Source organism: Vespa mandarinia, chromosome 25, assembly GCF_050613455.1.
Source record: "Vespa mandarinia isolate Hongniang chromosome 25, ASM5061345v1, whole genome shotgun sequence".
Lineage (NCBI taxonomy): Eukaryota > Metazoa > Arthropoda > Insecta > Hymenoptera > Vespidae > Vespa > Vespa mandarinia.
In genome coordinates, this window is record NC_140834.1 from 488872 (window position 1) to 502322 (window position 13451).

The following is a 13451-nucleotide window of genomic DNA, read 5'->3' on the forward strand; positions in this document are numbered from 1 at the left end:
AATTCGATAAATAATAATCGTTTGTATTATTTAAATTTTCTATGAAACTTACGAACAGATTTTATTCGATATATATATATATATTTGATGTATATGATTAATTGACCAATAGGATGACGTTAACGTGTGTCTTACGTAATAATGGCGGTCGATTTTAAATTTTAATAGAATACATTTTCGTAAGAAATATCGTCGCGTTATTTGATTTAAAAAAAGATAAAGAAAAAAAAATATTATTATTGGATTTATGTAGATTTATTTACGATATGATAATTCATATTTCTTGTATTAATTAACGTTGGGTAAGAAATGAAAATTTATTTGTTATATTGGATTTGATATATGTATTTTATGATTGACCAATAGGTTGCTTAATGGACGATTACGTCATGGGTCACGTGATCTTACATCTCCATTATGGCGGACAATTGTAATGGAATGGCAGAATAGATACGCGTTGAATATTTGTTACCTTTTTGTTAAGTTGTAATTTTTAATAGAGATATTTCCTTGGACTAGGATTTGATTATTATAATCATAGGTGAAAACAGACCAATGAGAGAAGAGTATCGATCCTAACAACACGACATTTGGTTTCAGCGAATGAGAAGCATCTTATACATAACCAATAGTAACAGTGAGAAGAGGAGTGAGAAAGGAGAAGTGGAAGAGAGAGAGAGAGAGAGAGAGAGAGAAAGAGAGAAAGAGAGAGAGAGAAAGTGATAGAAGACAGAAGTTAGAAGAAAGAGAAACACGGAAATTACAGACGGACAAGTGTCTTTTATCAAAGTGTTACAAGTTATTATATTTATTTCATTCTTTGACGGACATTTAAAGAATCAAAGGTAATTTTATTGATTATTCCAATATCATTCATCTATCAAATAATAAAATAACTATCGTATTTGATTTATTTTCATTACCTATTATCTTGTAACGAAGTAGTTAAAGAAAATGTCGTTTGGATTGAATATGCTGTGTTAGAATTGTAACTTGATTCATGTGATTGACAATTACGCATTCATTATTCAATTAAATAAAAACAAAAATAATTAAAATGAAATAATAGATGTAATATTACTTCTTGTAATTAGTGGACTTTAGTGTGATATATATATATATATATATATATATATATATATATATACATATGCATATATGTATATATATATATATTATCAGTGTTGATAATTTGGAGTATAATTTATATTATTTTTTTTTTCCAATTACTTTGATGTACATTTTATATGCATACATTAGATCTAAGATTATAGATAATATTAAATTTTTGTGCAAAAATTTTTTTTCCCTCCCACAAGGGATAAAATAACATACTTTCTTAGATATTAATTTTATTAGACATATCAAAAATAGAAATTGAATTTTATTATAGATGCCGAACATTAAATTACAAAGTTCTGATGGCGAGGTATTCGAGGTGGACGTAGATATTGCAAAATGTTCTGTAACCATTAAAACAATGTTGGAGGATTTAGGTATGGACGAGGACGAAGAAGAAGTTGTACCTTTGCCCAATGTTAATTCTGTTATTCTAAGGAAAGTGTTACAATGGGCAACTTATCATAAAGATGATCCACCTCCACCAGAGGATGATGAAAATAAAGAGAAACGTACAGATGATATTAGCTCTTGGGATGCTGACTTCTTAAAAGTAGTTATTATTATGATCCTTCTATTTATTAAATCTTAAAGAAATATTGTGATCAATCAAAGCTATAGAATTAGATCATTTATAAAATGTATATATCCATGTATATTAGTTTGTATGTTATCTTTCTTACTTTCTTTCTTTCTTTCTTTTTTTTTAGGTTGATCAGGGTACACTTTTTGAATTAATTTTGGCAGCTAACTATCTTGATATTAAAGGATTGTTAGATGTAACATGCAAGACTGTTGCCAATATGATTAAAGGCAAGACCCCAGAAGAAATTCGTAAGACTTTCAACATAAAGAACGATTTTACGGCATCGGAGGAAGAACAGGTTCGCAAGGAAAATGAATGGTGCGAGGAGAAATAAGCCAAAGGATATCATATTTTTTAATATTTAATTTTAGTGTTTTTCAATTTTTAATTAAAATTTTTTGTTTTTTTTTTTCCTTTCCCCCAACTCATTTCTTTTCTTTTTTTTTTGTTTTTGTTTCTTTTGTTTTTTTTTTTTTTCCTAATCCTGTTACCTTCTAATAAAATATTTTGGTATCAAGTACACACAATAATCGATAGGAAACAATGGTTCCATCCAAATGCTTAGATAATATATGATAAACTTGATATGATTTATTTGTCCATATTAAATAGCAAATATTAATGAAATTTATATACGCTGTACACCATAGAGTTCTCTCTTTCCATAGAGTATTCTTTCTTTTTTTTTTATTGGTCTCTTAGTAACATAAGTTTAACATCACCTTAAATCTAAGCTCCTCAAGATTCATTTTGTGAAAATATAGTTAGAATATATTTGCATAATTTTAGGTAATATATTAATATATCTCAATCTCTCTCTATTTCTCTCTCTCTCTCTCTCTTTCTGTGGCATTACAACTTAAATTAAAAAAAAAAAAAGGAATATTGTGTATACATTAGTTGACAAAATTAAAGGATAAGACTTAACAATATTTTATCTTCTTCTTGTTTAATGCTTATCCAATTAATAAATCCATTTAATTTCTTTAGGAAATTAAATCGTCGTTTCTTCATGCATAATTATCATTTAATGATAAGTAAGCTAAATTAAGAATTTAATTATATATATATATATATATGTATATATATAAAAAAAGCTTTTTGGTAATTATACAAATACACACGATCGATATATTCGCTATATATATATATATATTTTAATTCAACTTTCTACCGCTACGTGGCTCTGACTTAGATCAACATAACCTATTTTATAAATGTGAATTGCAGAGTGATATTTTAAATGGCAAATATTTTATCTTAAAGATTTAATATATCACTGTGATATATTATATAAATTATGGGTAATAATAATAAAAATTTTATGTTTAATTTAATATATAAATAATGTCTGTGAAATTATTTTTAACAGAAATAAATAAAAGGCAAAAGTTATGTCATAATGTAAATGACAAATTAAAATCATTAATTGACATAATTGATTGGAATTATTTGAATAATATAGCAATAGAGTATCATGATTTAAATATAATTCATACGATTAAATATTCGGAACTTAATGAAGCAAGGAATAAAATTGTCTCAATGTTAAAGTTTATAGAAAATTTTGAATTTATTGGTATTGGTATTGATGTTCCAGAATATTGTGTACCTGCATTAATACTAGGGTGAGAAATTATTTTTAATTATATTATATCAAAAAGAAAAATAAGTAAATAAAAAATAATATTAATTTACAAATTTTTCTTTTCTAGAATAATTACTAAAAGTTTTGGCTTTGTTAATTTACCTTCAGACATTACAGTATATAACAAATTTTTATCTACCTTGTACATAAAATATATTTTTCTATGGCATCCCATAGATAATACAGAAATTATTTGCAAGTTCGAGTTACACGGTGTATATTTGTATCTTTTAAAAATGAAACTAGCTCAGGAACAATATATAAAAAATATTGAAAGTGGTTATGCTTATGCCATTGCAACATCAGGATCAACTGGGGAAGAAAAAATTTGTAAAGTGTTTCATTCCTGTATAATACCCAACATAATAGATTTAAAATTAATTCTATCTGTCACAAAGTCTGACAAAATTGTACAATTGACAAATTTTACATTTGATCCTAGTATAATAGAAATATTTTTAACTTTTCATTCAGCTAGTACAATGTGCATGATATCAAAAAGGATTAAAAATGATGTTGATAGGTAATAATCAAAAAAAAAAAAAACAAACAAACAAACAAACAAAAACAAATATATATTAATCTCTCTAATCTGTAATATTTATGATATTATATTCTAGACTTTTGGATATAATATTTTACAATGATGTAACCATATTACAAAGCACTCCATCGCTATTTCTTCATAGATGGTCAACCGAACGTCTTTCCAATACAATTCTTGGAAAAGATAGTCCATTGAGAATTATACTTTTAGGGGGTGAACCATTTCCCAAGATAGATCTACTTATTGCAATTAAACACTTTGATAATAGAACTCAGTTTTTTAATATATACGGTATAACCGAGGTATCATGTTGGGCCAGTATTAATAAGATTATATTAACAGATGAAAAAATAGAATCATCTTATCTCGGTACGATCTTATCCGAAACTATATTTCAAGTTAGAAATGAAGATGATAGTATAGTGTCAAATGGAGATGGTCATCTTTACATTGGTAAAAATTTTGTAATTTTATATATAACTTTAATTATATTATATTTATTTTGTATAAAATTTATATTTATTTTAAATCCAGGAAGCAATAGTAGATTATGTCTCATTGATAATGAAGTTTTGCAAAATATAAAAAGACCTGTATTTCGTAATACTGGTGACATTGTACATGTAAGTTAATATTTTTTTTTTTTCTTTTTCTTTTTTTTTCCATACGGAATAATTATATTTAACAACATTTTATAATTATAAATTATTTCAGATCGATAATAATGGACGAATGTTTTATAAAGGAAGACAAAATGATATAATTAAACGATATGGAAATAAATTAAATTTATTAAGACTCAATGAAACCATTAAGAAATTAAATTTTGTACGCAATTGTTATTCTTGGTGGGATCCAATGAGACATAAATTACATTTGTGTATACATCCTATAACAAATGGAATTGCTATATGTGAATTAAAAAAAGATGTAATATCGCATTTAGAAAAATTACCTGACATTTATAAACCTGATAAAATTCACTTTATCAAAAATATTGAACTTACAGAGAATGGAAAGATTTCTATTAAATTCTTAGAGAAAATATGTACGGAAGATAGAATTGTTATATCGAGTAATCTTCGTGATACAATCGAAGAGAATTTTGAAAGCGTATGGAATAATTATTTAAATTTAAAAACTGATGGATTTATAAAATTAGGCGGAACTTCTATTATGGCACTACAAATTTCAACGGAGATTTGTGAACTTTTAAATACACAATTTCCAAATTTAATTGGTATGTTACTTAAAGATGCCACTTTCGAGGAATGTCTAACATATCTTAAAAATATTTTATCGTTTAATACACGTAATGAAATTGACGTTTCAACTAATTACACGTCTATACATACGTATGTAACTATGGATAAAATATTTTCAAATGATACGTATAAAATAAATGAAGAGAATATATGTTTATGGCAAAGATGTAAAGGGAGAACGTACACACATTTATCATTTAATGAACGAACATTAAAGTCTGATAAAAAAACAATAACTAATATTCGTATTAAAAATACATTTGATTTACTTAAATGCGTTGATGCATCACCAACTATATTTTGTTATAAGTGAGTATAATTATAATAGGTTTTATTTATATAAGAAGATGATAAAAGAAGATGATAAAAATTTTGTTTTTTTCTTTATATTGTTTAGCAAAAAAACATTTGTCACGGTTGGTTCTCATTCGGGTATAATTTGCACCGTTGAACTTAAACCTGATGATAATAGCGTTGTATATAAAATTCAACTTCCAAATAGAATTGAATCTTCTGTTGTAGTTTTAGATAATTTTAAGGGTATTGTTGGTAAGTGTTTTTTTTTTTTTAACTAACAAACATTAGTATTAATTCTCATTTTTCTAATTGATACAATTTTTAGGATGTTACGATGGTCATATTTATTGTTTTCATTTAAAGACAGGCGATATTATTTGGAAATATCAAACTGAAGATATAATAAAATGTACAGCTATATTATCTGAATCAAAAGATAAATTATTCGTTGGATCTTATGATAATAATGTGTACTGCCTTTCTACTGAAGTATGTGCTATAATGTATATATATATATAAATATATATATATATATATTTATCATTAGCTAAATTAAATTAAAATCATAAATATTAATAAATATAGAATGGAGCAAAAATTTGGAGCGTGAAAGGCAGCGATGGAAGTATTTCAGCAAGCGGATGTTTACATTCGCAAACAGAATCAGTATTATTTGGAACTTTGGATGGTTCTTGCATAGGAATAAATCAATCGAGGGGAAATATTTTTTGGAGGCATAAATTAATCAATCCAATATTTGTATCACCTATTACACTTAATAATGGATATGTAATTTTTTCTACCGTAGGAGGTACATTAATCTGTTTCGATATACAGGCTGATACAAAGGTGAAAATGATATTTGAAAGTGTTTAATCTTTTTTTTTTTTTTTTTTTTTTTTTTTTTTTCAAAAAAAATTTTCATCAATCTTTAATCCATTAAAATGAATATATTTCTTTTAACAGTTATGGACATATCAAATAAATGGCAATATATTTGCCTATCCAATAAATCAATATGATCCAATAAAAAATTGTGAAAATATTATTATAGGATCTTTAGGAAAGTGTATATATTATTTGGAATTAAATCCAATGATAGAAAAGACAGGACCAATTTTAAAATATATTAAAAATGTACTCTCACCAATTTATGCCACTCCTTGGTGCGAAGATGGTAATATATGTATTGCTTGTACAGATGGTACATTATATGTCTGTAAACTTTCCCAAGGAGATATATTAACTAGTATAAAACTTGATGGTGAAATTTTTTCATCGCCAGTTTTAGCAAATGGATTAATCACGGTTGGATGTAGAGATAATAAGCTCTATATTTTAGAGCAATGCGATATTAATAGAATGAATGAATGAATGAATGAATGAATGAATGAATAAATAATAGAATAAAATAAACTGATATTAAATCAATATATTTATTCCATAGGACTTTCGTATTACAGTTTACATTGCCAATACCATCTTGAAGAGAGAAATAAAAAAAAAATATATATAATAATAATAATAATAATAATAATAATAATAATAATAATAATAATAATAATAATAATTCACTTATTCATCAAATGTGTATGCACAATTCATAAAATCTCTTTGTACATAGTAAGAAATAGCGAGTGTGTTTGGTGATTTCAAGCAATAAGTGCAAGCAAATATAGGGAAAAAAAAAAAAAAAAAAAAAAAAAAGAAAAAGAAAGAAAGAAAAGTGAGAGAGAGAAAGAGAGAAAGAAATGATCGAACATTCATTCCATTCTCACACAACACAACACACAAACACATGCTCTCAGTAGCAGCAAACAGATGTACGGACATATGCATTTGCTATCTATTTCTTTTTTTTTTCTTTTTTCATTTTTTTTTTTCTTTTTTAGCATACCTTATCAAGTAATGATAGATATTTCTGATATACATTCAAGGATACGTAAAGGAATATTCACATTCGCAAGCTCACATAAAATAACAATATTTCAACGATCCAATTTCATCTTTACATATGTATATATATATATATATATGTATATATATATATATATATAACTATGATAAAACACACTTGACCACTCTATTCTCTATTCCATTTTTATAAAGTTATCGTAGACATTCCTTATACCTTAATCATTTTCTTTTCGATGTCATTATAATTTACGCTTAGCTCACTCACTTCCAACTGCAAGAATTATTATTATCTATATCAATAGGAATAATATATTCTCTAAAGCTAAACTGAAACGTGCTATTTATATTTCTGTACTATAGAGTACATCTCTTTCATATTAATTGCTATATTGTACCTCTCATTCTTTACTCTTAATATATATATATATATATATATACATATAAATAAATATATATATATATATATATATATATATATATATATGTATGTATGTATGTATATATCTCGTCTTTTTATCGTGACACTGCGCAACAATAACTATTATTTTTTTTATTTTTTTTTTGTTCTCATTCGTTCAGCTCCCGTTCGTTTTTATTTATTTCAGTAATTAAAATACGGCGTACCATATATATATATATATATATATTATATATATATCTATAGTAAATCCATAAAACTTTTGCTATGCCATTTTAAAAACTTTATGCGTTTATAATACTAACAATAATATTTTGCTGCTACTGTTTGCGCATGGCAGGTGTTATCCTCAAATATAACACATTAATTGTATATCAAAGATCGAAGAAGATATTGAAAAAGATATTCTCGATGTGTCTTTTATATCAATCAAAAAGTATTTGTTTGTTTGTTTGTTTGCTGTTTTTTTTTTCTTTTTTTCTTTTTTTTATAGATCAAAGTAATCAAAGATAATGGGCGTGTGAATGAGGGAGAAGGGGAAAGGGAAATTATTAGTTTTTAATGACGTTTTAGATTAAGAGGACAGAGAAGAAAAATTGTACCTCCCCCCCTCCCTCACCCTAAAAAAAAGTAAGAAAAATTGACAAAAAAAAAGAAGAAAAAAAAAAAGAAAAAAAAAAAATTTTTTTTTGTTCTCTGTCAAAGAGACAATTGAAAAAATGAAAATAAAGGGCTCTGTCTTATTGCAGTATTACATGTTCAATATGTATCTGCAATAAAGAAACCCCAATGGACCGACACAGTCGGTAGTTAAATGTCCGATTAGATTATTTAGACTTTGATAGTTTAATTTTTTTTTTTTCCTTTTTTTCTTTTCTTTTCTTTTCTTTTCTTTTCTTCGATTAATGGACAAATCACACAACGCACAATAACATTACGGTTACTGATCCTCGTCACCTAGTTCCTGTTTAACTTTGTTGAAATCAAATTCCTCGCCTGTCGCACGTTTGAAAATATCAAGTACGTCCAAGCATGTTGTCTCAAAATGCGTCGTCGCGTCGTAACTCCTTGAAATGAAAATTTGACTATCGCAGCCGTCGTCGGTCGGTTCCATATAATCCGATATAGAAATAAATTTTTGTCTTATTGGCCCAAGTAAATCTAATCCAGGTTGTATCTCCTGTTCGGGATATTTTGTTTCAACCGTTGTTGAAACCATAGCTATGAACCATCCTTTGGCAGCTACTTGATGAGTATGCGATACCAGGGATACATAAATATCAGAATTACGATTAACCTGAGATATGGAAACAAGAGAGAGAGAGAGAAAAAAATGAAAAATTAATTATTCGATAAATAACATTAGGGGGTGGGGGTGGTGGGGGGTTAACGTTAGAAAAATTACAACTTTTCTTTTTTTTTTCTTTTTGTTTCAGCTCACCTGTTTCTGCGGAATAATAATCTGGGTTGAAAGACCATCACCCGTACTTGGTATCGGATGATCCAAAAGGCAGATACATCTTATTACTTGACCAACTTTCTTCACACGTTCAGGTACATAGGTAGGATCACAAAATACTTGTTTACATTGAGCTACTTCATCTCCAGAACGTACACCGGCGACCTAAAAAAAAAAAAAAAAATTGAAAGAAATTTTACGTTAGATAATTAAAAAAAAAAAAAAAAAAAAAAAAAAAAAAAAAAAAAAAAAAAAAATTAATATCACGATTATAAAAATGTTATATTACATACCTTACCGTCCTTCATGACGATTTCATCGATAGGTTTATCCAACATGTACGTACCACCATAAATGGCGCTAAGTCGTGCGAAACCTTGAGGTAGTTCACCGAGGCCATACATGGGATACAAATACGGAGATTTACCATAACGTGCTAAACTATCGCTATACAATTTGATTCTCCTTATGGTAGTTATCGCACTTTGACTTATGTAATCGTCATCCCTGGATAAAGAAAAAGAAAAAAAAGAAAAAAAAAAAAAAAGAAGAAAATTTTTTTTTAAATTAACATTTAACAATTTATGATGTTACTTTGACATATCCATTTGAAAATTATAACTCATTCGTTCACCTGTACAGAGCTAATGCATGACCCGTAAAGTCTTGAGTATTTTTATCAAGGCTAAATTTATTATAAAGCGCGCTCATATTATTATTAAATGGATCAAATCCTTCCCAGGTTTTTGGATCATCCTCCTTCATGTTCTGTACCCATACAAGAAAGTTGCGAAATCGTCTTTTCTCAAATATACCCATAAGATCACTGGACAATGCTTCTTGTTGATCGATTGGCACCTTCGAGATCTTACCGGACTTGTAAACGTAAGATCCTTCTACCGATTTAAATTCCAAATAACGTGTAACACCGGTATGAATCAATAATTTAACGAGGAGACCATTGGCCATCAAGAATTTAGGTATAAGATCAACGTTCCAATCTCTACCACGTCCATAACTTTCATCTGGCGGTGGTGCCTTGAATTTCCTAAATGGCAAATAAATAATTGAGATCAATTTTAATCTTTCATTCATGATAGGAAGCATGAGCTATCTAACAAGGTACAGTTATAATAAATTGTAGTACATGTCAATTAATAAGAGAGGAGTTAACTCAACTTGGAGAAAATAATACGTTCTTCTTGTATCATCGAACATAAACATTCTGTTTTTTTTTTTTCTAATTATAGAGTTAAAGAGAGGAAGATAGATAGATGGATAGATAAAGAGAGAAGGAGGGAGAGAGAGAGAGAGAGAATGATGAAAATATGTATCATTAAAAAATATGTTCATCAAATAGGAAAAAAAAAAAATGACATTTCTCAAGGGGAACATTTTATAGATAATGAAATTTCAAGGTCAAAGTATATTATCCAACATGAATGGATATATCATAGCTTGATGACTTCAAATTGGTAAGAGGATGAGTTATCGCCCGTCAAAAAGAAAAAAAGAAAAAAAAAAGAGAAAACAAGAAAGAAAGAAACAAACAAATTTTATAAAGAAAACAGAATAAATTCTCGTTAAAGAACATAAAACAAAAAATAAAAAAAATAAAAAAATAGTAAAAATTATGTACGATCGAAACGAAGAAGATAAAGATAAAAAACCAAAGAGAAAAATTTTCTTTCTCTTTATATACACATATATATATATATATATTTAAAATTGCCGCTCATTTTTTAATTCCTCTTTCATGAAAAAATAAACCAATCGGAGAGAGTCTTTGTTCAACGTCATCGTCGTCGTTGCCGATTATTGCCGATTATTATCGATTGTTGCCGATTGTAAATTCGTAAAAAAAAAAAAAAAGATAAAAAAAAAGAAAAAAGAGAAAAGAAAAAAGAAAAAGAGAATTACGAAGATGTAATATTATTCGTTCTTATTCGATTTTTTCTTAATTCGACGATTATCGTACATACGACTAGAAAGACGTTGTAATATGGATCAAAGGGAGATAGGAGAGGGAGGTCCGGGGTTAGTGGAGGTATTAAAGAGAGAAAGAGAGAGAGAAAAAGAGAAAGAGAAAGAGAGAGAGAGAGAGAGTCAGTAACGGAAGATTTCGATCGTCTACGACGCTCTCGTTTCTCAGGAAGAGAGGATACACAAGAGAGAGAGAGAGAGAGAGAGAAAAAGAGGAATAGAGGAAAAAATCAATATATCCGCATTGCACGAGCGCTGTTAAAAAGGAGAGCCTCTATCTTCCTCTCTCTCTCTCTCTCTCTTTCTCTGTTTCTCTCTCTTATTATATTTCGATAAGAAACTTCGAGTGAGAGAGAAAAAGAGAAAGAGAGGGAGGGAGAGAGAGAGAATGTAAGAATCCAGTTGGAAAGTTTTTTTATATACATATGTGTGTATGTGTGTGTGTACAGGAAACATTTGGTAGGAAAAGTAAGGGATACGTTTTTAAGGGTTTTTTTTGGTGTGTGTGTGTGTGTTTTTATTTTTAACGAATGAATTAATTAATCCTTCTTTAATCATTCTGCGGAATAATGGGAAGTTATTAAAAAAAGAAAAAAAAAAAAACTTACGCGAATAGATCTTCCAATGGCGTTATAGAGGCCGATTCACCACCATAATACTTGTTGCGATCTACGTGGAGTACCTTTTTCCCACTAACCGATAACATACCGGATAGGATGCATTCCTTCAGTCCAGTTCCAAGAACAATCGCGTCGTATTCTTCATTCATCCTGATTTTTTATATATATATATATATATGTGTGAGTGTATATGTATGTATGTATGTGTATATATATTTTCTTTTTTTTTTTTTTCTTTTCCTCGCTAGGTGAGGTAAAATCTCAATCAAACGTTTTTATCGATCACTATGTCGAAATATATACGATGACAATAACGAGAACCAAAAGAATCCTTTTCTTTTCTTTTCTTTTTTTTTTTCTTCACCCGTAATTCGGTGACCGTAGGAGGGTGCCAGGTAGACACACACACGACAAAGAGAGAGACAGAGAGAGAGAGAGAGAGAGAAAGAGAGAGAGATAGAGAGAAAAAGAGATATATAGAAGGGGAAATGGATATCGAACCTTTGGAAAAGGTTAAAAGAGGTGTGTTGCCGTTCGATTCAGGGGGAGGATCCGTTCTTTTTTTTGTCTTTTTTTTTTTGGTCTTTTTTTTCTCTCCTTTCTCTCTTGCCCCTTTTTTCCTTTCTTTCGTTTTGTTTTGTTTTGCTTTTTTCCTTTCTTTCTTTCTTTTCTCTTTGCCCCTTTCTACTTTCCAAATCGAAACGAAAATGTCAGAAAAATATGGTCACGACGATTTTATATGATTCTCTCGCGCAACTGCCAACTCGCACACACGACTATTATGCCGGAACGGAAGACCTCCTTTCTTTCTCTTTTCGACTGCTGCTGCTACTACTGCTGCTGCTGCTGTCGCTGCTGCTGCTGTTACTACTATCACTATTACCACCACCGCCAACAACAGCAACACCACCATCATCGCCACACCATATCCTCAGTTGGCCACTACCGCTAACGCTATCTCACCAGTTTCGTTAACAACAGGGCACTGATAGAACGGGTTATTAATACCAACATTAGAAATTTTATCATTATCTTAAACTATCCTCTAGTTTTATTACGAAAATATAAAAATAACTAGAGAACTCTATCCCTTTCTCTTTCTCTCTCTATTTCACTCTTATATCTTTTAATTGTATTATCCTACGAAACAAGATTTCGTCGATTTGCCGTCATTTTATTTCTTATTTATTTATTTTCCTTTTTCCTATGATGCGAACGCATTTCTCATAATTTTGTATTATCCTTCTCTCTCTTTTTTCTTTCATTCCTTTTCTTTGTTTTTTTTCCTTTTCCATCACCTTTAATCTCGATCGTAAGTGAAAAGATTGAAAGAAACAAAAAAATGGTGAAAGAAAGAAGATTCGATTCATTTCAAGTTTTAAATAACCCGCGCCATAACCTTATCGACCAATAGGAAGTTTCTATGCGTTTGATTGGCTGCCATGCTTGTCGATCGTCATTTTGTTATCGACCGAGAGAAGGCGCTGCTGTGTCCGTACAGTGGCGCGCCACGCATCTCGTTATCGTGTCAGTTTGCCTATGGCGGTGGACTCGTTCGTTCGTGGGTTCGTTGCGTTCGTTCCATCGGAGTG

The 13451-nt window shown here is 28.8% G+C and overlaps 3 protein-coding genes and 1 long non-coding RNA gene across 6 annotated transcripts; 3 read left to right on the forward strand and 1 right to left on the reverse strand.

Annotated features, from left to right (window-relative positions):
• Positions 1-489: 489 nt before the first annotated feature.
• SkpA (S-phase kinase associated protein 1 SKP1-related A) lies at positions 490-2129 on the forward strand. The gene is made up of 3 exons (XM_035877693.2): positions 490-845; positions 1394-1672; positions 1830-2129. Exons 2-3 carry the CDS (start codon positions 1394-1396, stop codon positions 2037-2039), a joined length of 489 nt encoding a protein of 162 aa, XP_035733586.1. The 5' UTR covers positions 490-845; the 3' UTR covers positions 2040-2129.
• Positions 2130-2268: 139 nt separating this feature from the next.
• Aasdh (Aminoadipate-semialdehyde dehydrogenase) lies at positions 2269-6950 on the forward strand. Of its 3 annotated transcripts, none has more exons than XM_035877675.2 (10): positions 2269-3009; positions 3078-3333; positions 3421-3876; positions 3974-4353; positions 4435-4523; positions 4615-5474; positions 5563-5714; positions 5788-5951; positions 6048-6311; positions 6429-6950. In XM_035877675.2, the coding sequence occupies exons 1-10, from the start codon at positions 3006-3008 to the stop codon at positions 6834-6836; spliced, it is 3033 nt and encodes a 1010-aa protein (XP_035733568.2). In that variant the 5' UTR covers positions 2269-3005; the 3' UTR covers positions 6837-6950. The 3 variants fall into 3 exon arrangements, with proteins under 3 accessions (XP_035733568.2, XP_085520420.1, XP_085520419.1); XM_085664294.1 differs by lacking the exon at positions 2269-3009 and having other exon boundaries at positions 3048-3333; positions 3421-3683; positions 3828-3876; XM_085664293.1 differs by lacking the exon at positions 2269-3009 and having other exon boundaries at positions 3048-3333.
• Positions 6951-7311: 361 nt separating this feature from the next.
• Positions 7312-12810, reverse strand: Gdi (GDP dissociation inhibitor). The gene is made up of 5 exons (XM_035877689.2): positions 11848-12810; positions 9891-10304; positions 9550-9763; positions 9239-9421; positions 7312-9094 (listed from the first exon to the last, which is right to left on the reverse strand). The coding sequence occupies exons 1-5, from the start codon at positions 12006-12008 to the stop codon at positions 8738-8740; spliced, it is 1329 nt and encodes a 442-aa protein (XP_035733582.1). The 5' UTR covers positions 12009-12810; the 3' UTR covers positions 7312-8737.
• Positions 10242-12316, forward strand: LOC146872171 (uncharacterized). Its single transcript, XR_014983622.1, has 2 exons — positions 10242-10378; positions 10507-12316. It is a non-coding gene; the product is annotated as an uncharacterized LOC146872171 (long non-coding RNA).
• Positions 12811-13451: the final 641 nt, after the last annotated feature.